General features: G+C 37.0%; 1 protein-coding gene across 1 annotated transcript in view; it reads right to left on the bottom strand.

Annotated features, from left to right (window-relative positions):
• kcc (solute carrier family 12 member kcc) overlaps positions 1-24,399 on the bottom strand; it is a 505,581-nt gene that overhangs the window by 66,895 nt on the left and 414,287 nt on the right. Inside the window, exons 2-4 of the mRNA XM_089249045.1 lie at positions 10,783-10,865; positions 5,886-5,993; positions 5,030-5,176 (exon numbers count right to left, since the gene is read on the bottom strand). Coding sequence (XP_089105171.1) covers positions 5,030-5,176; positions 5,886-5,993; positions 10,783-10,865 — 338 coding nt within the window. The remainder of the gene's footprint in view (positions 1-5,029; positions 5,177-5,885; positions 5,994-10,782; positions 10,866-24,399) is intronic.

Raw genomic sequence — 24,399 nt, 5'->3', positions numbered from 1 at the left:
AAATGGTAGCTTGACGAAGGTGTGACTTGGTGGAAACAGTAAGATAATAACAACGATTCAATCAGAAACTTTTAAAAAAACTTATTACGTTACAAATTGACGTATTCAGAATAATTTTTGGTTTCGAATTTTTTCTGTTGATTCACACTATTCAACTCTGATTTTTTTCTCAAGGATATTTCAGTGATTTTAGGGTGTTTTTGGAGCACTGATTTTGAATCTGACATTTGTTTTATCAGATCGGCTCTAGTTTTTGAGTGAATGAAAATTGAATTTTGATGGTAATACCATAGGCAAAACGCGTATCTATTGGGAGGGGGGGGGGCGAAGCAAAATGCGATAATTCATTAAATTTTCGGAACTTCTATATGATAATATTGCATTCAATCAATCCGTTGAAAATTACCCGTATCAACGTTTTTGATTAAATAACAAATTCAAGAAAACTTTGACTAAAAAATAGGAAAAACCACTACATTTAAAAAAAAAAAAAAAATTCGGGACGGAGAAAAAAACGAGAAGAAAGGAGAAAAAAGAAATAACGAAACTATTCCGGAAAATACGAGACAAAGTGAAGGAGGTATGGTTACCCTATTCACACAGTGACTAGCTCATTTTATTTATTTTTATTCTTTATATCATAAAAAATCTTATTTTCAAATCAACATTGGAACTGTACTATATGTGTGTGTGTGAATCATTTAAACTTAATCATCGTTTGATCATTTTTGTCGCACCACGGTCATTTTCTACATACGAGGGCTAATTAGACCAGGCAATTTATTGCCGATTCCGAATGGCAGCCTTTTTTTTATACTCACCGAAAAGTTGGTGCGCTAACCCCTCGATGTGGGACTCCCTGCGGTAGCAATCTTTCTCTGTGATCATGTCACCGTTTCTGTTGTACCCCTGCGTCAGGAAAGTTTCTGACGAGAACGAACTGGGTATCGAACTCGCGACACTTCTAAATATCCTTTGGTACTTTTAGGCGTGTATCTTATCTACCTGGGGGTTACCACGCCCACTAAACTTAACATCAATACATAAAGATCACTGATACTGGGTGATCAGCGAATAAGCCCTTATTTCAAAATAAAATATCTCTACAACAAAGATCAATAGAATTATGCGGTAAACGGTACGTTTATTAGCAAAACTGTAAGAATGTTGTACAGAAATTGCGAAAATTTAGTTACAAAAACTGTTAACAGATGGCGCTCTGCGCTGAAAACTCTTTCTCTGAAGGAGTCTAAAACAAAAAAAATAATAAAGTCAAGCAGTCTTTGCAATCAGAACACAATTTTTTCAAAATGTTCACCGTTCGTAACAATGAGGTGGCGTAAACGAACAATGAAATTTGACATCACGTCTTGCAATGTCTCAACGGAAATGGAATCACATGCAACACCAATCAACGATTCAAGTTCATCCAGAGTAGCGGGATTGTTTCGATAGACAGTGTCTTTCAATGCGCCCCACAGAAAGAAGTCACAAGGAGTCAGATCGGGAGAATATGGAGGCCAATCTATTCCTGTGTCAGTAAATTTCGGATAATCTAACGCAATTACTCTATTCCCAAAGTATTCATGAGGAAAGCGAAAAACTTTATCTGTTCTATGTGGTCGAGCCCCATCTTGCATGAACCAGTCGATACCTGGTCGATCCTCCAACGCTAGATGTGTGCTGACAAATTGTTACGAAATTGTAACGTTCAGTAGTAATCGTTTCTCGCACGAAGAAGGGGCCGATAATGCCTCTGGCGCATACCGCAGCCCATGCAGTAACTTTAGGCAAATGCAGTGGTTTCTCTTCACACAAATGAGGATTTTCGGAACCCCAAAATCTCCACTTTTGTTTATTTACGAATCCATTCAAGTGAAAATGTGCTTCATCTGTGAAGCAGATGCAGCCCACATCAAATCCTTCGTTGTCGATCATTGTGAGAATCAGATTCGCAAAGTCAACCCTTTGTCGAACAGCTTTCCTTGGGTATGGCCTGATGACTTTGGATTTTGTATGGAAACATCCGTAGGCTATTTCTCAATATTTTTTTGCGTGCTCGTGTACTTCAAAGACTCGTGTCTCTGATGCAATTCTTCGGATGCTTTTCCTAGGATTTTGCTGAACAATTCCAGAAACTTTGTTGCATTTTCAGGAGTGACTACAGTTCGCCTAGGCCCAACATTTCCCTTTCGATCATCATCCACGCTGCCAGTCAGTTCGAATTTGGCGAAGAGCATGCGAATGGTTTTCTCATCGGGTCCAACTGGAGCATTGAATCGGTTTTGAAAACTGCGCCTTGTTGCCGTAGGACTGTGTTCTAATCTGTGATATTCCAGTACCAAAAAAACACGTTGTTCAATGGAATACATTATTTCAATTTCTACACGCTAGCCTCTTTTCACTATCCAACAGTCGTACTGATCGCTTTAGACTTCGAAGCACGTTTTAAAGGCTATTTATAGGTATCATTTATGCAAAGACTGCTTGACTTTATTATTTTTTTTGTTTCAGACTCCTTTCAGAGAAAGAGTTTTCAGCGCAGAACGCCATCTGTTAACAGTTTTTGTAACTAAATTTTCGAAATTTCTGTACAACATTCTTACAGTTTTGCTAATAAACGTACCGTTTACCGCATAACTCTATTGATCTTTGTTGTAGAGATATTTAATTTTGAAATAAGGGCTTATTCGCTGATCACCCTGTATCTGGTAATGATATAAATGTGATGTGTTGAATAAAATAGGAAAGTGAATAAAAATGGAAAGAAAAATTTCTACGTAAAAATTAGTGGCCGCAGACTACATTGAAATATTGATACTGTACCGAAACCATGAGCAGTTTTGAAATCAGCTGCGCTAATATAGCCTAAAACCATTAAAATTCCCTTGGAAACATGATAATGTTTTATTTTCAGGCTTAAAATTTTGATATTTTAATCAGAAAGTTTAATTCCCAAACGTTTAGTTTTATGGTAGTTATTAGAGGAGGTATTATTCGAAAAAACAACTTTGAAGAATAATTTCATCACTCTCAAAATTTTTTAAGGTCAGTTTGGAAACAGGAAGTTTCTTTCTCTCAAACCCCGCCCCCCCCCCCCCCGAAGAAAACTTCGATCTATCGCTATGGCCAATTTACGACCGAGTGAGTTCTGCCGGGAATGTGAGTGTGTGTGCCTGACAGTCTGATTGAGTATATCTAGCGTTGTGTCTGACGTTTCAATGCTGTCATCTATATTTCAAATTGTGAGTGAAGTGTAATGATTGAATATTTGTACCATTTTAGGTCTGTTGCTATCTTTTGCGAGACTTTTTAACGGGAGATCGGCTCGCATTCGCACCTCGAAGTTGGGAACCACAGAAAACTAACTACAGCCGACCACCACTGTGGCGACGATGGGGTTTGAACCCGGGACCTCGTGTTGCGAGTCCGTCACTATGATCACTCAACCACCACAGTGGCTAAAAGGAAGATTGGATCTTACATTAGTAAGTGCTCAAAATGTGCTCCGTCCATTGAGATACATGAAGAAGCACGGCGTGGGATGGAGAGCTGAACCAGCTCCAGCATGGACGGTGTCACTGTTGTCACTGCCGCATGCAAGGCGGATACGGTCTTATTGCAAATCAGTCAAGCGTATGCCTATACACAAGCGCTTTAAGATGGCCCCATAAAAAAAAATCTAAAGGGTTTAGGTCAGGGGATCTAGCAGGCCACTGTATTGGACAACCGCGGCCAATCCACAGATTTGGACATTCTTGATTTAGCCACTCGCGGACATTCGATGCGTAATGGGCCGGTGCCCCATCATGCTGAAGCCAAAGATTTCGCAAGATAGCCAAGGGAAGGTCGTCAAGGAAGTCTGGGTGGCAATCTCTTAAGAAAACGAGGTAGTTTTCAGCAATCAGACGTTGTGGAAGCAGATATGGTCCCAGAAGAATGTTGTATATAATGCCGCACCAAACATTAATTCCCCAACGAACCTGATGAGCATTTGTACGTGTTGCATAGGGACTTGAAAAATCCCAGATATGGCTGTTAAAGACACCTTCATGAGTAAATGTTGCATCGTCAGTCAATAGAATCCTATTTAGGAAAGTGCTGTCATTGGAATGCTGTTGAAGCAGCCATTGGCAGAATTCTTTCCTTCGCACATAATCTTCTGATGAAAGTGCTTGCACCCGTGTGTAATGATACGGATGAAAAAACTCATCGTGCAAAACGTTTAAGACCGTTTCGTGACTTGAATTTAATTGTCGTGCGATCGCTCTTCTGCTGGTCATTGGATCCGATTCAACCAACGACAACACGTTATCTTCGAAAGCCGGTGTTCTTACGGACGATACTGGCCCAGCGTCTACGTATGGTTGTGGTAATACACACCCTGACTCGTGCAATCGGCGGTCCAGTCACAAAATAACTTTATGGTCTGGGTGCTTTCGCGTTGGATACCGTTGACTGTATAACCTTGCTGCTTGCAAGGCTGATCCGTGGCAATCACCTAATACATATAAGGTGCATGTCACAATATTCTTGTATGCCGAATGCCATCAAATTAAAAATTATAACAATAAATAATTAGACGCAGTACTTTCTGGAGAATGAAAAAAAATGACTAAAGTTTATCTATAATCTCTGTGAAGCTAGCTTTGTGAGATGCAAACAACCTCCTGTTCTGACTTGTAAAAAAAGTTTTTCTCTTTCCTGAAAAGTGCGAGGGAAAAAAATGGTTTTTATATCTCTTTCGTTTTCTGTATAGCAGGGTTATTACATTTTTAGCATTGTCTAAAACGCCAAGTTATACATTTGGTGTGCGTTTGGTGAATTTGGCCGGATTTTTAAGTGACGTCATCAATTTTTAAAGCGTTATAACTTATTAATTATATGCCAGATCAAAAAACGGAAAACGCTTTTCCCATATTAGTTTTTCACAAGGAATCACGTGTGTAATTATTGGGCGGTCGATAGTTACCATCCTGTATATTCAGTGACGTTTGGAAGAAGAATATTGGAGGGTGATGATGCTTACCACAGAGCAGCACAAGAATACAGTGATGAAGCCGACAATCGTTCCAGCCGTTCCGACGATCCATACGAGACGAATGAAGAAGATCACACCAAAGATGTTCTGGATGCAAGGAAGATATACACCAGCGATGGTTCCGAGATTTGCTTTCTACATGAAATGAGCAAAACGCATCTGAGTATCATCATGCATTTATTCATGAGACGTTTCAACCTCTTGGTCTAGCAAAAGAGTTTTACAGATAAGAAGTAAACAAGTCTTTCTCTTTTACATACAGGAACTGTGTACAGATGCTGGTGGGAACCGGGATTCGTTTATTTAAAATAAGTCGAAATTCTGAATATTTTTACGTTTTCAGCAGACTTTTGAAGAATTTTCCCCGTTCATGAACCAAAACTTTTGTCAAGGGACTCACCAAAAATCTTAAGTTTATGTTAGGACATGTTAGAACAGATATTAGTTGTACAGATATTTACAAACGTGCGTGCATTTTTCAGTTAGACCTGGATAAACGATCTAACAGTGAATTAAGAAAACAAAAACAATGCTTTATAAAACAAATCGTTTAAATCGGAGATGAAAGCATTTTGGAAAAAAAATTATTTTGGGTCGGTATTTTCCCATTAAAAATCACTAAATTTGAAACTAAGGTTTAGGAAATTTACATTAATTTTAAAAGCAACCAGCAAAATGATAAAGACCACATTGAATATTATTACAAAAACCGAATTTGAAATGCTATTTTTTAGTTGAAATGCCACAAGTTAGACATCAGAGGAACCAATGCGTTAATATCTTACTGTAATTATGAATATGAAACGAAGGTGTCGAGATGACAATTTAGAACAATTAAATTTACCTTAGGAGCAGCTTTTCCCTCGGGATCTTCGACACTCGGAATCGCCACGTTATAGTTGGCCAAAGAGCCGAGAAGAGTAGCCATTTGTGGTCTTTCAGCCATCTCCTCCTGTAAAACGATACAAAAGATGATAACAACGAGCTATAATTATGAACGAATGATAGTAGAACGAGTACACAGTAGCTACCGCTTATAAGATTCATTGATTATAAGAATCAAACACTTATAAGAATTAAATCGGCAAAACGAAAAACAAACAATGTTTTAACATAGGGAAATCATTGGTTATAATTATAAGAATCAGATTTCCGCTTGTAAGAATTAAAAAAAAGAATGTTTTTTTTTACTAAAACGACCGCCGTTCATTTCAGTGGTGGGAACTTGTAAAATATTTTCAGTTATTCACAAAGTTATTTGGAGGACTACTCATTGTCAATTTTACCTTTGTAGTAACCCCCCTCCCCCTAAACAGTAAGAATTACAACTTTGTACTAAAGTGAGATTCCTGTCACGATTGACAGAACTCATTCGCAGTCGGTATGGTTAAAAAAAAACAAAAACTATCTGATCTTTCGGCAAAGAAGTTACGGATAAGAGGATCTTTTTAGAGCAGTGTTTTCCAAAATGGCAAATCAGAGAAGAAAGTGAGAGAAAGGTCCAGAGGAGTGGTAAAGCTACGGGTATAACATAGGATCCTATGGGTTTTCTTGAGTTGGGGGAGAGGGGATGATGAAATTAAAATAAATATCTGAAGAAGGGGGAATTGGGGACCTATGATCTAGAGTAATGCGCTCGGACAATAGTCATGGCCCCATACCCTGAATCAATGAACGCCAGAACTCCACCACTGGACTTATCCCGTTGCTGAGACCTCTTCCAGCCCAGCTTTATGGCAGAGACTGGAACCAGGGCACTTAGGCTGAAATCTTCAGACGATCCCATTGCCAGACTTTTCAAGGTCCCCTCCATAGTGAATTTATATCTTGAAAAAGCAAAAAAAGATAATCATCCGGGCCGTCTCCAGGGGTGGAGCTTCAGCCTCCCCTTGTGGGAGGGCCACGATAATAGTACATTCACAACGAACGATATCTAAGGACAATGATATGCTATAGATGTTTAAACTAATATAAAATTTCAAGTATTAAATAACAAATTAATGAGGCTTTTCTTTTAGGGGGTTTCACTTTAAAAACATCATAATCTCACCTGAAGGCTCCCCACCCCTTGCGTACTCCTGTGCTAATTGGATAAGCAACAAAAAAAACAAAAAAATTCCGGATATAAGAATGAACCGCTTATAAAGAGCGGCTACTGTATTCACTGCATACAGTCTATGTTCGGGAACAGCTGCGTTGAGCAAGAATTGAAGCAGATTTCACTCAACATTGAATTCTTTAAACAGGCTTTCCAGGTCATTTTATCACAGTGGAGATGAGAAAAACGAAAATGTCTGTTTTGGCCTAGAATTAATAATGAAGACATAAAAAAAAATGTTGGATGCATATTTTTAAAAGGCCTCTTACCTTTTTAACATGGTAAAAACGTTCTTATGCAGAAATAGGATTGTAAATATTATTTATATCCATTGAACTATTTCAAAGTTTTACCACACATACTTGATAGCATATGCCATTTTATGCCAGTACAAAATTTTATATATCTCTACTACTTAGTTTTTCACAGATTTTCACAAAAATGCATTAAAAACAGCTTAAGCACATGAGGTGCACACACTTTGGGTTGCTGTATTTTTGAAGTATGTGACATCCATATTTGTATGGGCATCTTTTTCTCAGCCTCATCGTTGGGAATCTTGCCTGTTGTGGCTTTGTAAATTGTATTTGTATGATTAAAAAAAACATGAAATCAACGCCATTGAATAAAAAATGTCATTCAAACTGAAGAAAACTGCTGTGTTCATAAAATGATGAAAAAGATTGATATTTTATCGACTCAATCTTATTCAAAATTAAACTTTAAAATTAAAAAAAAAAACTTATATCCTCAGAATTTATGAATGTATCTCGAATACATTTCCTGATTTGAATGGTTTCCTTTATTTCGAATAAGTTTTTTATTGAATTTCATTATGCCATTATTTTATCACGCATTCAAGGTGTTTTTAATACTTTTTTCTATTTACTAAAAAATATATATATATATAAAGTTTTTAAAATTAAAGTTTTTAATAAAGTCAGTATTAAAGATATATAAAATTTTGTAATGGCATAGGATAGCATACAGAATCAAATATATGTGGTGAAAATTTGAAATGAATCAATGGATAAATACTATTTTTAATACTATTTCTACATAAGAAAGTTTACAAATAGTAGCAAGCATGCATGGAGTAACTGCATGCTTGCTACTTCTACTTAACCTCCTCCAGACCAACCATGGCCCCCGCTCTGTCCTCCTAGGGTATATAAGCTGGTTCGTCTCAGGAGACGTGGGCCATGGTGGAAAATCCGACATCCAAGACCGGCAAACCACCCGCAGTAGGCCGGACAGCCCCAAGCCAACCAACAGCAGGACTCCTTCCACAATTCCCCCATTCACCGTACAAAAAATGACATTAAATACAAAGATATGGGGGAGGGGAGGACATAGGCAGGTGCACAGACGCACATCATTTGCAGGCCACGAATGGGACCCACGAAAAACAGTTATACAAGTTATGAGTATATACATTTATACAAGCATATAAACATATAGACAGCGTGTCAGACGGAATCTGGGAACATCAATGTCCACGTTGGATAATAATACATACAAAAAATACAAATACAATTCCGTCCAGAACACATTTGTAGTGACGCGCACAACTTAAATACCATCGGCAAATGGGTCTTCGGTCTCTGCAGGCCCCACTTCGCCCATCCTCATGGTCTTCCTCTCTGGCTGAAGGGGGGGGGGGCCCTTACATATTTTCCGCTCTGAACGCAGAGTTCGTAACGCCTTGTTGGCTGGCCCAAGTGCCGGTCAATGGAGCTTTGGTGTAATTAGGATTACCGTTATGATTTAGTGTTCTTGCTCTCAATTTTATTGCTGCAGTAATACACCATAAAACTCGGACGCGAATGAGGGCAAAAGAAATCGTGGCGTAAAGTCTTTGGGACACGGATTCTTTAACCTTTCTTGACTTTCATGAACTGCCTATGCTTATCATGAAACGAAGAGCACCCTTACGGTAACGTTTACATACGCCTGATATTTGAAAAATTGTAATACTTGAATGCGATTTTTACAGGGTGTTTAATTCAAGCGTTTATCAAGTACTCGCGAACACGAAATCAGACACGAGCACCGAGCCGCTACTTTGTTGCTTCAGAAAGCACAATGATGCTCGCGAGCAACAGATTGAAGATGCTTGTTTTAGGAGAAGGACATCCATTCGAACGAGCTGTTTATATCCGATTGCGCGGCTATGGTTGGTATTACACTATAAAAGTTTTCTAAAAGTCCTTTTATAAAACTTGAATAATTCAACCAATAAGATTATCGGTTGCATTTGCTCGAATGTAACCTATAAGCTTTATTGGTTGAATTTTTTGAGTTTTATAAAAGGGATGTTATCAAACTTTTATAGTATAATACCAACCTAAGACACATCTCGTGATGATGATCCGATTCGTATGGTTATTTCCAACTCATCGTTCATCAATCGAGGTGACATAATATGCGTACCAAGAGTATCGAAGAAATCTTGGATTTCAGATGTGAAGTTGTGAAGTTGTACGCTTAAAAAAACGGTTCAATTTTGGGAGTACAGTCGACGCTCGCTCTAACGACTCCACGTTATAGCGACGCGGCCATTCCATTACAACGACAAGTATGATAAACCCCAATGTTTTCTCTATAACGATATATATATATATATATATATATATATATATATATATATATTTCTTTTTTTTTTTACTCCTTCCGACCGCTCGATATAGTGTCCGTTTTTGACAGAATGATGGGGTCGTTATAACGAGCGGCGACTGTACATAGTTTGCCTCTAGACCGCCGTATTGTACTTGCATAAAAGTAACGTACAAGAAGTTAATTTATTTGCATATTTGTTTATAGGTTCTGTTATTTTTCTATGCATAATAACCCATTAAAGATACGTAATCAAATATTACTATGAAGAGCATTTTCTCCGCTGAACACTATGGTAACGTTAGAATTTAATTGCATAGAAGATGGTTGTTATATCTATTAGTACTTTAGAAAAGCAGTCACACATTGTTTAGAAAACATATTTTTAATGCTGAATTAACATGAAGACACAGTAGATGCATATGTATCCGTTAACGTGATGAGAGTAACAAATATAATGTACTGTTTAATGGTGAAGGATTTCGTATCTCCCGTGTTCAGACAACACCTTCTATAGCCGAAAACCTCCGCGCGAAGCTCGTGACATGGCTGAAGTTACCCACTTCACCTATAGTCATTGAATATACTGCAAAAAAGTAAAGATTTAGCATACGTCGGCCTGCTATATCCAATGGCTACAGGTGAAATGGACGACTTCAGTGACGCCAAAGCTTCGCGCGGAGGCTTTCTGCTATTTAGACGGTATTGGTTCAGATGACTAGTCTATACAGTGAATTGAAGGTGTATTTTGAAAACATTTGAACCGATGGTAAGAAAATCGAGTCACATTTCCATCGCTGATGTACGATATCAAGGCCGAATGTGGCAGTGACATTGAATTTCCACGATTCAGAATTCACAACGTCTATGACATTACGTAAAATCAAGTCACGTCAGTGTAGTGTGTTTCGGCCTTCATTCGTGTGGATATCCATTTTGCATTTGTTGTGAATCGATTAATTTGATGAATAGATCAAGAAATATAAATACACAAAAAAGCAGCATGAATTATGAATAAGATACTCACGCTGTACAAGTATAGATTTTTCTCGAATTTCGCTTCATCTTTCTCCCGGTCTCCCGAGTGGTCATCCGATTTATGTCCATCTCCTGAAACAGCATGAAAATGTTTTCAATTTATGTTATTTTCCATGAGTTATGGACATAATAACTAATATTGTTTTTCCGCATAAGCTTGATTTCCTGAGTTATGACCAATTAAAAATACAATTTACAGATGTGGTAGGGGTGGTGGTGTTATGAATAAATTTACACTGTAACAGACCAGAACATGGTCTCCGCTTTGTTCCCCAAAGGGATTAATACTGCAAATAAACGAACTGGCTGATGCTATATGAATTTACAACTGATTTACGAGATTTGAAAATTCCATATACCCGGGAAAAAGATATATTAACGAAAGCACTGAGAAGCATCTGGACTTTCAGACATTTTTACTTTATAGAGACAGCGAAATAAATCATGAAAAACCATTATGTCTCGATTGAGCGTGCACTTCATTGCGTAAGTTGACATTGGCCCCCCATAGAAATCCATCATATTGCACTAATGCACAGACGGGCGTTATACTTGCCCATACTTAGGGCCTTCCGTCAATTTGATATATTTTCCGAGATGAACCTTTTTTGTTTTTCCTGTTCTCACGGATGAAGGAAAGTGTAATGATAACGATGTGGTCGACTCCTTTTTTTTTCTCGTTCGGGGGAAAAAAACAAGTGTTCTATGATCCTTTTGTTTGAGTTTATGATCCACGCCTTATCGATCTCTACACGATCGATTAAAAGCCCAACGTTTGCGGATTAAAATTATCGGGCTTCTCCCACCGATTCGCAAACGCATTAATGAAATCATCTCATTTATTAAGTATGAGACGAGGAAAGATGTAGAATTATCAGCAGAATATATTGAAGATTATCATTAAATGAGAAACTTGTAAATCTTAATGAAATTTAACGTTGACGTCTCTTATCATTATTGATGTTTGAACGTTCGAGAAATTACTAAATGAAAGAAATTACTGAGTGTAAAATCAAATACGATATGAAATTTTTCCCGAAACATCTTTTTGGCGTAGAATATGTCTTGCCCTTCGTGTTAATGGGCACAACAAGCACCGGTCCGAAGGAGACGAAAAGTGCTTAACTCTTCTGGGAGGGATAAGTAAAACAGACAATTAAAAATTATGCTCAAAAATTTTATTTTAACTAAACATATTTGAGAGACACTTTTCTTCTTTATAATCTTTATCTTTCGGGTATAGTCATTGATAGAAATTATAACTCTATTAATAAAGTCATTGTTAGTCTCTATTAAAACCGCCATTAATAACTAGTTGTGCAATCACCTTCCAAGCCTGTTTGATTACTACATTAAGATTGTGTGTTTGTTTTCCTACCGCGTACCATTTCTATACGCTTCGAAAATCTAGTTGCCACACAAGTGCTCTACAGTGTTAAAAAAAAAGACTTCTCGGTGACCACTCAAGAGATTCCACTGATTTGGATCTAGATAAACACCTTTTAGACTTTGAAACATGTACAGGGGCATTGCCCTGTTGAAACAACAACTGTCTAAAAGTAATGAGAGTTGCCTAAGAAAATTCTGTTGAAACTATCTTGGTATGTTTATATTTCCAAAATATGACTCTGTCATTGCATGGGTCAGTACAATACCTACATATTTAATACTATTAAGTCAATCCAAATTGCTTCTTATGGAAGAAAACATCCTCATAGCACTTGGCATCGAAACATACACGCTTTTTGAACGATTCACGCCACCTTTGCCTGCGAAGTTTCATAAGGAGAGATTGTACTTCGGTTTTTCATACCAAAATTTGAATTTTTTATCACATTAGGCACAGTCTGCCTTGTGGAAGAAAAGTTTTATTCCTTGTGGATTACATCGGAGAAAATTTTTTTCGCGCAAAATACGTGAATGATCGTCTTTTTCTGGCTCATGATAAGAAGCCTTCTTGTGTGTAAGCTTTCAGTCCGCCATTCTCAGGCCCATTTATGAAACTGGAACCAACAGAGTTCAATCTTTTAATTCTTCTAGCCATTTCATGGCTAGGCGTCACGTTTTCTCTGAGAGAAAGTTTTTCGTCAATGTTCAGTAAATATGGTGTCTGGCATCTTCTCATTTTCAGAAGAAAAAAAAATTGATCTTACAGCACACGATTGATCAAAACAGTCTTGACTGTTACGTCAGTATGAAGAAAGTGCAAGTTTTTTTTATTCGACGTCAGAAAACATGCATGTCTTTTATACTTTTTCCCATGTGTTTTGACTTTTACTTATAATTTGAACAATTGTTTTCTAAAAAAGTGCAGAGCCCATCAGAATAAATTTTACTGGAAAATGTTCAATTCTACTTGTAGTTATCACTCTAAAATTTTTATTCGTCTACAAGCAAAATTTATTCAAGATATGGTGGTTTTTAGGTTGCCCTGAAGCTTTTTTTCCACCACCTTAAACACATAAAAAAAGTGATAACTTATCTGAAGCGGGTAAGAATTGAAGAGTTAAATGAAATTAAAAACTGAAGGCCTTTCAAACATGAGCTCAACAGGAAGGGGCTCCATAAATTACGGTTCGAAGTGGCAAAAAGCACAAATCAATTAGAAAAAAGGTAATAGATAATTAGTATATTTATACGGGCTCTCTCTCTCCCAAATTGTTTGCACATCGAATATCTCTGTAACCGTTGACTTTTGACAAATGCTTTTAATTACAAAAAGACCAAATACCCTTCTGTCACTTCTGAATTAATAAACATATCAAAGAAGTAATAAGTAGTACGAAGAGACCAGAAAATTAAAGCGAGTCATAAGAGAAAGTCTACAACAACGCGGCCACGAAAAAAATGAGAAGAATACACATTCATTCTGTTACAACGGCTTGTTATTTATTCTATATCATCATCTCTGTAGACTCTTCACGCTACCAACAGTATCCATTATAAGAAAACCTAACAAAAAGAGCTAAAGCTAACTGTCGTTTAATAGAAATGTCATTAACTACTAAGCAATTCTCTATAAATACTTGTTCTCTGTGCCTCCCCTGCAAAGAAAAGAAAACCATCTGCGCCCATGATTTCGACACACCCCTGATAATTGTTCTATTCAAACCGTTAGTATCATCGGATCTATTCAGTTTTTACCATGAAATCCGGCCATAATAACTACATCAGCTAAATCAATGAATGTTGTTTTGAATATTCATTTTTTTTTGGCAAAACATTAAGAAAAAAACATGTTAAAAAAAACATGTTTGAAAGGATTGTTCCCTCAGGGACGAAAATTAACGTTTCAAAATCAATTTCCGGTAGTTTTTTGTATCATGACGCGCGATATGTTGTAGAATATTATCTATTATGACAATGACTTTAATTTCAGATTTTCTTTCAAATTTGACATTGCCATGACCAATGAAATCAATTTTTTTCAAATGACTTTAAAATATTTCATTCATTTGCAAATCGAATGCAAAAACTTCGTGTCAATCGGGTAATTTGTTCTTTCATAATAAAAGAAAAAAAGAATGAATTATAGTGTAAACGTATATACAAGAAGAAACACATTGAACGCGATGATTTTCTCAGATTGGAGTTTTTGAGCTCATCCGTCAGATTTAAAATAACCACTTTACCCAAAATTTTGAAATTTTGCACAAATTGTTATTCGACATGTGTTAGTAAATGGACCTCGAACATGGATATCTAGCCATTTGTTAGAGTTTTATGCACTTTCGAAATTTGAAAAAGATATATAAATTTTATATATAAAAATCTAAATTCAACATTTTTTTAGAACAATTTCCTATTATTCAAGTGCTAAATCCGAGGTCTATTTTACTAACACATATCGACTAAACTTTTCTGCAAAATTTCAGAATTTTTGGTGAAGTAGTTATTTTTTAATCTCACGGAACTTAAAAACTGCAATCTGAGAAAACCACGATTAAAGTGTTTTTCTTGTCTACGTTTACACTATAATTCATTCTTTCTTTCTTTTATTATAAAAGAAAAATTACCCGATTGATACGAAGTTTTTGCATTTGATTTGCAAATGAATAAAATATTTTTTAAAGAATCGACTTCAGGGGAAGGAATCCGAATTCCGAGTCACTTTGAGCAGTGATTCTCAACCTTTAGAAGCCCGCGACCCGGTTTCACTTATCTTAGTAGAAGGCCCAGCGCGAGCAACGGGAAATGAGTGGGGAAAAAGAAACGGTTTTGAACACTACCTGCCACATACTAATGATGCCAGGGCCCGGCAGTTGAGGAACACTGTCTTAGAGGGGTCCATAAATTGATTTTTGGTGAATATATAGAGTAAAAATGAGCTCATCTCTGTTCCTTATCTCGATCGTACCTCTCGTGTGGCGGGAAGAAGTGACAGGCATATAAATATTAACGATGTCCGCAAAACTATTTTCGCTTCGGGCCGCCGTATGACCAAGTCTGGCCCTGATTATCCTAGACTAGAGCAAGCCAGGCCGTAGTAACTGCTGTCTTGCAACAAACTTGGGTTCTTGTGCTCTGGAAATTTCAACGGTGATTGGTCAAATCGTGTAAACATGTAAGGAAAAACTACATACACAAAACACTCATGTCAATGAAGAGATACCTACGTGTTTCAGAGTGGGAAAAAGAGAAAAATAATCATGGAAAGCTGAAAAGGACAAAATGGTGAATATTCTAGAACGTGGGAGGACGCTTGAAATGACATCCAAAAGGAGGACGTTTGGTGACCCTGCATAATTTAAGAATCCCTGATCTAAAATCTACAAATGACTTTCTTCCACGTGTGATTCGTAACGGCCACGTACATTTGGGTTTAAAATGACGGATGAGATCCTGGGAAAAAGCTATTGAGAATAATTTCCAGCCTTAAAATCCGACGTGAATGGATATAAATCGTCGGTAAACACTTCTCGCATGTTTATTTTGCACCAAAAAAGCAAGTGGAACTTCTCTCGCAAGTGTCGGCGAATGTACTTTATGGGTGAGATGAAGTTACTAAAAATATCACTCGTTTCGAAAAAAATAAATAAATTGAAAACAAAAAAATGTTAAAAAGATAAGAAAAAAAATGAAATGGGTAAAAAAAGTTTGTTTTCAGAGAAAGAAAAAAGAAACACAACTTTTGGGGAAACTCTAAGACACACACAAAATAAAGTTTTCTTTCCTTTTAGGGATTTTCTGAACCATCTTCAAGAACGAAAATAAAATAGTGTTGTGAAACCATTTTTCATTTTCCCAGAGAAATGTATTTTTCTTCTTTTCCATTAAAATGTCTTTTCTGATATCAAAAATGAATATTTTCTCTTTTTTCGCCCCTTTAAGTTTTTTCTTAGGCGTATTTTATAAAAACATATGATACAGCCCACGCCGCTGAATGTGATCATATTGGGACTCGGGCTCTCTGATAAAAATAACCGAATGATAACTGTTACTGTATCCGAAAAAAAAAAATCCGGATTGCAAGTTCGGTGACCATACATCCTATTTGGCCAAACGGGACGGATGGCATATGAGTAGGGGTGAAACGGGCCTTCTGCATTTCTTTTCCATATAATTGATTGCAAAATATTGAATCGTTTAATTTTTTGAAATTCTATACCAAAGCGGGACTTTTGACTTTTTCCCCTTTCAGCTGAAGTAATGCATTTTTGTTATTCAGCCATTGTGAGACATTACAATGGAACTACCTAATGTTCATCACGGATACATTTTTTAATATGTATTTTTTTTTAATTTATAACGTCCTTTGAGACAGTTTCTCAGAAAAAGAAATTTGAATCTAGTCAACTGAAAGAAACTTATCAAGAACTGAAGGAAAAGGTTTTTTTTTGTCATACATTTGTCTTCACTGTAGGAAGGCCATTGCAAAAGCAGCTCCATACTCACCAAAAGCAGAGAATACTACGGATTGATCACAATATTGCAGTACGGAAATGTTCGTCAACAAGGAAGGGGGTGGGGAAGAGAATACCTTCTAGCCTCCTACGTAGTCTTACAACCCGATAGCGAGAACTTACAGGGAAAAAATAGATTTGTTAAACCTTAGCTTCTCAGAATGCGGAGGATGTTAAGCGTACATGGTATTTCTTACCATGTTATTTGTAACACGGATGTCACAAAGAATGGAAATACAATACTGTGCAAAAATTAAACTCCCCTTGTCTTTAAAACACTTTAAACCATCTGTCTTTATCTCTCTCTTCAACAGCTTTTTTTTACTTTTTTTTCTCGACACTGTCATTCTCAAAGTTGGTTCTGCTAGTTTACGTCGGCTCCCCATTTGCGAGGCTCAATGACCAGAGTATAACCGAAAAAGACGGTTGTGTGCAAAATCGAAAATTTTTATTAGATTTTTTCCAGCAGGTAGCAGTTCGTATACAGCGAGGCTGAACAAATCTATTTCCCGGGGCATGTAAAAATTTCGACCGGGCATGTGTTTTTCACGCGTGTGCCTGACGCGGGCATAAAAAAATAGACAAAAAAACGGGACTCTTTTTTTCGTTGGCAATAACGCAATAATCGTCGCACATGCGTAAAATTCCACAGAAATGCTGTTTTTGGTGCCAATGATGCAAATGCGTAGTCAACGTATTTTGATCAATTTCCTCGTTCCTAATATTTAGCAGCCCAGTGCGGTCATGGGCTCTCATATGCTGCAAAATGGAATCGCATACTGCAACAGGGATGTTTTGGAAAACGGAAAACTTAATTTCTAGTGAAAAATTATATTATGATGGTATTCATAGAGGAAGAGAAAAAAAGACTTCTTGGTTTGCATAAAAATGCAAAAAAAATATTTTGTCAAAACTATAATATACATATATGAGGCTATTATACAATACATAAAATTTCCGAAAGGGATAAAAATTCTGGGATTGATTCTAAAATTGTAAAAAAGTATTTATGTGCATTTCTCCTTCTACACAAAACTATATCTGAAAAATATCCATCACAAAAATATGACCTCTCCTGACACCTATCGAATAAAAACTAAATTATCTGCTATAATATTTGAATGGAAGTTAAATTTCAAACAAGTATGCAGCACAAAAACGAAGAAAAATGTGTTATGATACCATGCATTATTTAATTATATATACTGCATATCGGTTTATGGTCCAAGCTACTGGTTAATATGTTTTATACGTTTGCTGCTATTGTCACTACTTTTCTAACCACCAAGCAACATAGCATAGTAACTTGTACTTATGTCACATAAAATTTACACGGGTTTGCAGCATAAAAATAAGAAAGATAGTTTCATACCATATGTTATAGATTTTCATTCTGCACATAGGTAAAAAAAAAACGAACAATCATTTTATTTAAAGAAGTATAACAGGTAGTTTTGATTTCATTCGATAGGTGGCAGCAGGGGTCAAAATTAACGGGGTTTTTCTTATTTATAATAACAAAGTATAAACATGAAATATAATAAGTCGGAAGATTATTAAGATATTTACTTCCCAATATTTTTTTTATCGGTTTTTATTTCTCCCATCGACGCTGGTTCGCGCAAAGCGATCTGCGACGAGAAAAAGTTGAAGAACACCTAATAACTAAACCGTACAAGGTCCGGGCTTTTAGTGCCAATAGGTAGTTATATGCACTGCCATACGGTTTCGACGCTATAATGCTCCTTAAAACAGAATGTTTTGCAAATTTTATCTGACGAGCCGTCGGCTGACTGAAAATAATTTGCAATACTGGTATTTTTTTTGCACAGAAGGGTTATATATATTTTCCCTTATTTTTTTATAATTTTTCTCAAGATTATTCCGTAGCACTGATTGTTCTGCGACGTACGGGTACGGTAGGTCGCAATATTTGGCATATTTTGCTTTTGGGGGATAGCAACCTGCGCAAATTGTTTTTATACAAATACAACGCCACAACAGACAAAATGCCCAACGAGGTGGCTGATAAAAAGATGCCCATAAAAATATGGTTGTCATATATTTCAAAAATACAGCAACCCAATTAAAAATGCAATTAACACAAATTGTAAACAATATATACACATGATAAAATATTATACAATGCCCATAAAGAATACTTATGGTTGTCTTAAGTCTGTTTTTCATGATGCCTCGGTTTTAATCGGAATTCTTCCCGGTTTCTCAGTCGCGCGATATGGCTACCCTATCCTACAACCGCGTATTTTTTGATGGCTTCCAATTAGGTTCCCGTACAGTAAATCGGCCATGATTCCATAAGAGAGGTCAATTATGACTTGGTGATAAGAACATTGCAAACAAGCAAAAGAGCCCTTCAGTAAGCCGTTCGAAGTCATCACGAACAAGAACAGCATTCAACCTCAAATCCCCGGAAATAGCTGGGATTGCTGTTTCCGGGCAGCAATCCTAGATTAATCCCGGGCAATTACAAGTTATACCACTTGAAATATTTTTTATGCAAATAAAATCAATTAAAAAAAAATTGAAGTGAATAAATCCCATTGGTAATATTTTTCGGGTACGTAAAATATTCATTCGGGTATCTATTACTTCCACGTCCGAACAAGCATGTGGATTTTTGGTGATTTGTCCAGGCCTGGTATACAATACAGTTTTTTACATTCACTCCTTGAACGATACACTCTCATCAAATCGATAGAAAACCGAATTTAGGGCGAGTTATTTCAGCGCTCCAAGGTTTATCCGACAAATTCAAGATACGCCTATGTATATATTAAAAATTCTTATTTTTCGGGAAGAAAAATCGGAAGCGAGTATCTTTTATGCGAAACAGGAACAAAAGCATGTGGAATAAAAATATTTTCGGTAAAAATAAATGAGAAAAAAGCAGGAAGAGAAATTTTATAAGGCGCACTTCCCCAGATACAAGGGATTCTTATATAAATAGCTCGGGCTTACGGTTTAAAAATAGCTCGGGCTCGGAGGCTTCTTTAATCCCGTTTAGGGCGGCGGATCACTTCGTAAACATGACATGAGAGATAAGCCATTCACTCTACAACTTCATTTATAAAAAAAAACGGGTTTCTTACAAATTTTGGTTGGGCAATAAAGTTTTGATGCTCGATCGAACATATCACACGAATAGACGTAGAGCCGCTACTGTAAAAACAGCGAACATACTTTTCCCTCTGGACTATCTCCTTCGGTGGTTTATGGAACCGCGAAAATGTTTTGTTTTTTAGAAAAAAGGTAGGAATTTTTCACGTTGAAAGACTTAGATATGTTTTTCCGCTGTTGATAAAATTTCAAAACTCATCAAATATGACGAAAGTTTATAGCTCTTTCGTATAAAACTGATTAAATTTTGAATTTATAAATCAATATAAAATAATACGTTTTAGGTGCACAGATGTTATCTAATGTATTAATTAGTTCACGTTAACTCCGTAATGGATTAAACCTTCGTCAAAGCATACCATGGTATCGATTTCTTCTTTACAACTGCCGTACTACTCGGTTATTTGAGAACGACTGTGTGAACTAGACTCGTGTCACAAATATTTATATTATTATAGAAGTTTCGCAGAGGAATATGGACGAGGTGCATGCTTGGTTTAGTAGTATTAGTGGTAGTGACACACAGACATGTTTGTGGTGTGTGTGGGGGGGGGGGGTAAGTAGGCTATAGTCCAAAGCAGCTAATTTGGGGAAGTAGTAGTCTAGAAAACTAGACTAGAATGGATGAATGAATTGCGACAAAATTTTTATAGCTCACAGGCCACCAAACGATAGATCCGCATACGGGGGACCTCATCGGAGGGCTTGAAATTATGTAGTCCTAGTAAATTGCTGGAATTTCGTGGAAAAGGTGAGGCTGAAATGAGGAAACTAATCCTGCTGAGCTGAATATTTTTTTTATTTCGGTGGTACCGAAGATGCTTTTAATTTTTCCAGATAGTTGGCACATTCTTTTTAATTTCACCTGCACAGAATTTCGATATCTGTGCGGAATGAAAAAATATCATACTGCCTTATAGAATATAGGGTTTTTTTTTGTGCTGCAGAAATTGTGTGCACCGAAATACTCTCACTCTTAGTCATTCTAGCCAGAAGAATAATGCCTCTTTCCATAGGAGACTAAATGCCTATACAGTAGAACCTCTCAATAACGGACATCCATGGGACCAAAACTTTTGTCCACTAACGGGGAGTGTCCGCTATTTGGGAAGTACGATAGACAGTAGAACCTCGTTTATACGACGTTTGGCTCTCCGGTCGCAATTGGTTCCTGTATGTTACTATGTGTAAAAGTGATACACCGATGCCTGTGCATAATCATCAATGGTCTCGATAAAGAAAGTTTGATTAAATTTGAGTGACGGAAATCTGTTACGTTTTTGTGTTACGGAAGTCGGTTACGATTTTGGGTCAAATATTCATTCAACTGTAGCACATATCGGGACCCATTTAACTCATCGGGACCATGTTATGTGCATGTACCGAGAGGCTCCTACATCCTACAGCAGAGCCCTTAGGCTGGAATTTAGATTTCGAGCCCCCCAGACCAGCTTTCCAGGGGCCCCTCTGTGATTAATTTATAGTGAGAAAAATCAAAAAGTGATAAGAATCGTTGTGGTCCCTGTCAGCCCTGCCCTTGTAGGGGGGGGTCCATGCCGAGAGGTATGTATATGTATAATATACACACAACAGCAGTGCTCCCAACACAGGGTCGGGGTACCCGGGGGAGATTTCACGTATAAGTAAAAGGTTTTCATTTCCAGGAGCCCTTGATGGATCTCATTGTTTTCTTGCTGCTTTAACGTTGAACAATTTGCGATAGCGGAAGCAAAAGATATATCCAGTCTGGGGCCCCACCAAAAGTATGCGAATTGGTGTCCCGGGTAATTGGTTGGGGGCCCTGGATTTTATTCGTTGGTAAAACGAATACAAATGAAAATTTTTCATGGCACTCGCTCCGGGGGAATGACCGACAAGCTTCCAAGTCGGGGGCCCCATGTTTACAGGTTTCATTTTGGAGGCCCTGGATGAATCTCATTCTTTTCTGTTGTAGAATTTGCAACAGCCGAAGACCGAGATATAGCCAGTCTGGGGCCCCACTAAAAATCTGCGTATTGTGTCCCCGCTACTGGATGTGGGGCCCTGGATTTTATTCGTTGTAAAATTGATAAAAATTAAAAATTCTCACAGGGGGGTGTCCGACAAGCTTCCAGGTCAGGGCTCTATGGAAATGTTGACAGGTTCTAATTCGGTGCCCCTGGATGTATCTCATTGATTTTTGTGGTTTAACATTGTAAAATTTGCAACACATCGGTAGCCCAAGATATATCCAGTGTGGGGCCCCACTGAAATTCAGCGAATTGAATCTGGGGACCCCCATGGGGAAGTTTTCTGGGGGTACTTGATGAATCTCATTTGTTTTTTGTTGCTTTATTATTATTTTCATTAAAATTCGCTTCTTCAGTAATCTGGTGCTTTGACACGTCCCTTTCCCCCTTTCCATAGCACGCTGATGAAGTGGGACGAAATAAACAAGATATGTTGGGAAGAGAAGTGGGGGGGGGGTTGGTTGCCAAAGCGGCAGGGGGGGCAGAGTCCCCCTAGTTTTGCAATACAGATTAAACTAAAATAAGTGTGAAGAAGTAAAAAATGTTCATAGCAACATTATCAGATATTTCAGCATTCTTCCCACGTATCAACATGTGCAAATAAAATATTAACATTACCGTTCGGAATCAGCATCATGCACCATAGTTATGTTCAGTTAATCAAGTAATTAACTGACGGATTATCATATCTACCAATATGAGCTTGAGATTATACATAATCACCGTTGAATATGACAAATTCTCGATTTATGAACATCAATTCACAAATTACAGTTTGCCTGATTTTACTGTCCGCTATCGAGAGTGTCCGTTAATGGGGAGTGAAATACATTAGAGCCTTATTCCACGGGACTGGGGAATCAGAAAAGTGTCCGTTAACGGGAGGTGTCCGCTGACGAGGAGTGTCCGTTAAAGGAGGTTCCACTGTATTTTGTAAAGTTATTACTTTTACACAAAAAAATTGCCTTTCTTAGTTACATACTAACATTAACATAACATTTGTTAGCTATCAAACGGGTAAAACGAAAATTTTATCAGCTAAAAATATGCCTTTCAGAAAATAACTATACAGTACAGTATGCATTATATTGAGAAACATTACTTAACTGAGACCCCTTCTGCCACCTATCGAATAAAATCACAACTATCATTCTTCAAAATGGAGTTAGTAAAAAATAACGTGGATATAAAAAAAATATAAATAAATAATATATAATATAATATAAATAAATATTTTTCGGATAATAATATAAATGAATATTTTTCGGATAATAATATAAATGAATATTTTTCAAATAATAATATAAATGAAATTAACAAATTTACCGCAAACTTTAACAGTTAGTATTTGAAGACAGTAAAATAACATTAGTAATACACACAAAGCATTGCGAAGTACCGAGCGCTAAGCTCTCGTCTTCTTCGTTTCTCTACTTAGGTAGAGATATTGATCAGTCAGTGACAAAGCAAGTGGCTTTTTTTTAATTATATATAACCCTTTATATGTAATTAATAATTTCTCCGTAGTTTCTTTGCGAGTATTATTAATATAATTTTATTTCTCACACAAATCGCAACTGATAAAGTTTTGGAGTAAACTTGAAAATTTAACTTTTATTATTGCTCAAAAAACATTTTACTATCATATTATGTTGCGTTTTTATATTCACACATTATTCTACATCAATTTTATTTTGAAGGATCATTAACAGTTCTGTGTTTTTATTTGGGGTGGCACAGAACGGGCTCCAGTTTGATGATGTTTCTAAATATAATGCAGTGGAACGTCGGTTACCGAGCAAAAAATTTGAACAAATTGTGACTCGGTTAACGAGCGATGGTACGCAGTACGAGCAAAAATTTTGCGATTTTTTTAAAATTTATTTTCACGTTATCGCAACTGAGATGATGGTTTTTTGCTTCGGCCCTCACACGTGTTATGAAATTTTGGGTAATATTCTCCCCTACGATCTCCGGTAAACGTGCCTCAATCGGAAATTTAACACACGTGCGAGTGTGAATATTTACGATATAAAACTAGATGTAGCATAGCAGCGATGCGTATGTGCACTTGAAGTTTTCAAATTCTGCTTGGGAAAAAACTATGGGTTGATTACATTATTGAACGTGATTTTTAGTGGGGCTACCTCCTAAACAAGAGCTACTACTTGTCGAAGGATTTTGGGCTTGGCGAAGACCATGGACTGGAGGTGTATGAGGATCGCATTCAAGAACTAGTGGTGAAAAATGTCTAGACATTGACGGAAGATGAAGTGATTGATCTGTTTTGGACGCACCAGCAAGAGTTCATGGATGGTATCTCGTCTGAGGAAGAGAGAGGTAAGAGAAGGAGTCCCTCTCACATATAAAATGAGATGAGAGAAATGTGTAGAATGTGGGAATCTGTGCAAAACTGTGTAGAAAAGAGCCACCCAAATAAAGCTGTAGCAATGTGCGAGCAATGAATTTCTCCAACGGGCACTGCAATCTACCATTTTCCAGAAATACCCCCCCCCCCAAAAAAAAAAGAAGGCAAAAGCAAGTGTTACTGGA

Source organism: Pholcus phalangioides, unplaced genomic scaffold (assembly GCF_987345545.1).
Source record: "Pholcus phalangioides strain wild (caught in Gottingen) unplaced genomic scaffold, Ppha-v1.0 ptg000021l_1, whole genome shotgun sequence".
Taxonomy (NCBI): domain Eukaryota; kingdom Metazoa; phylum Arthropoda; class Arachnida; order Araneae; family Pholcidae; genus Pholcus; species Pholcus phalangioides.
This window is presented reverse-complemented; position numbering and strand designations above follow the sequence as displayed.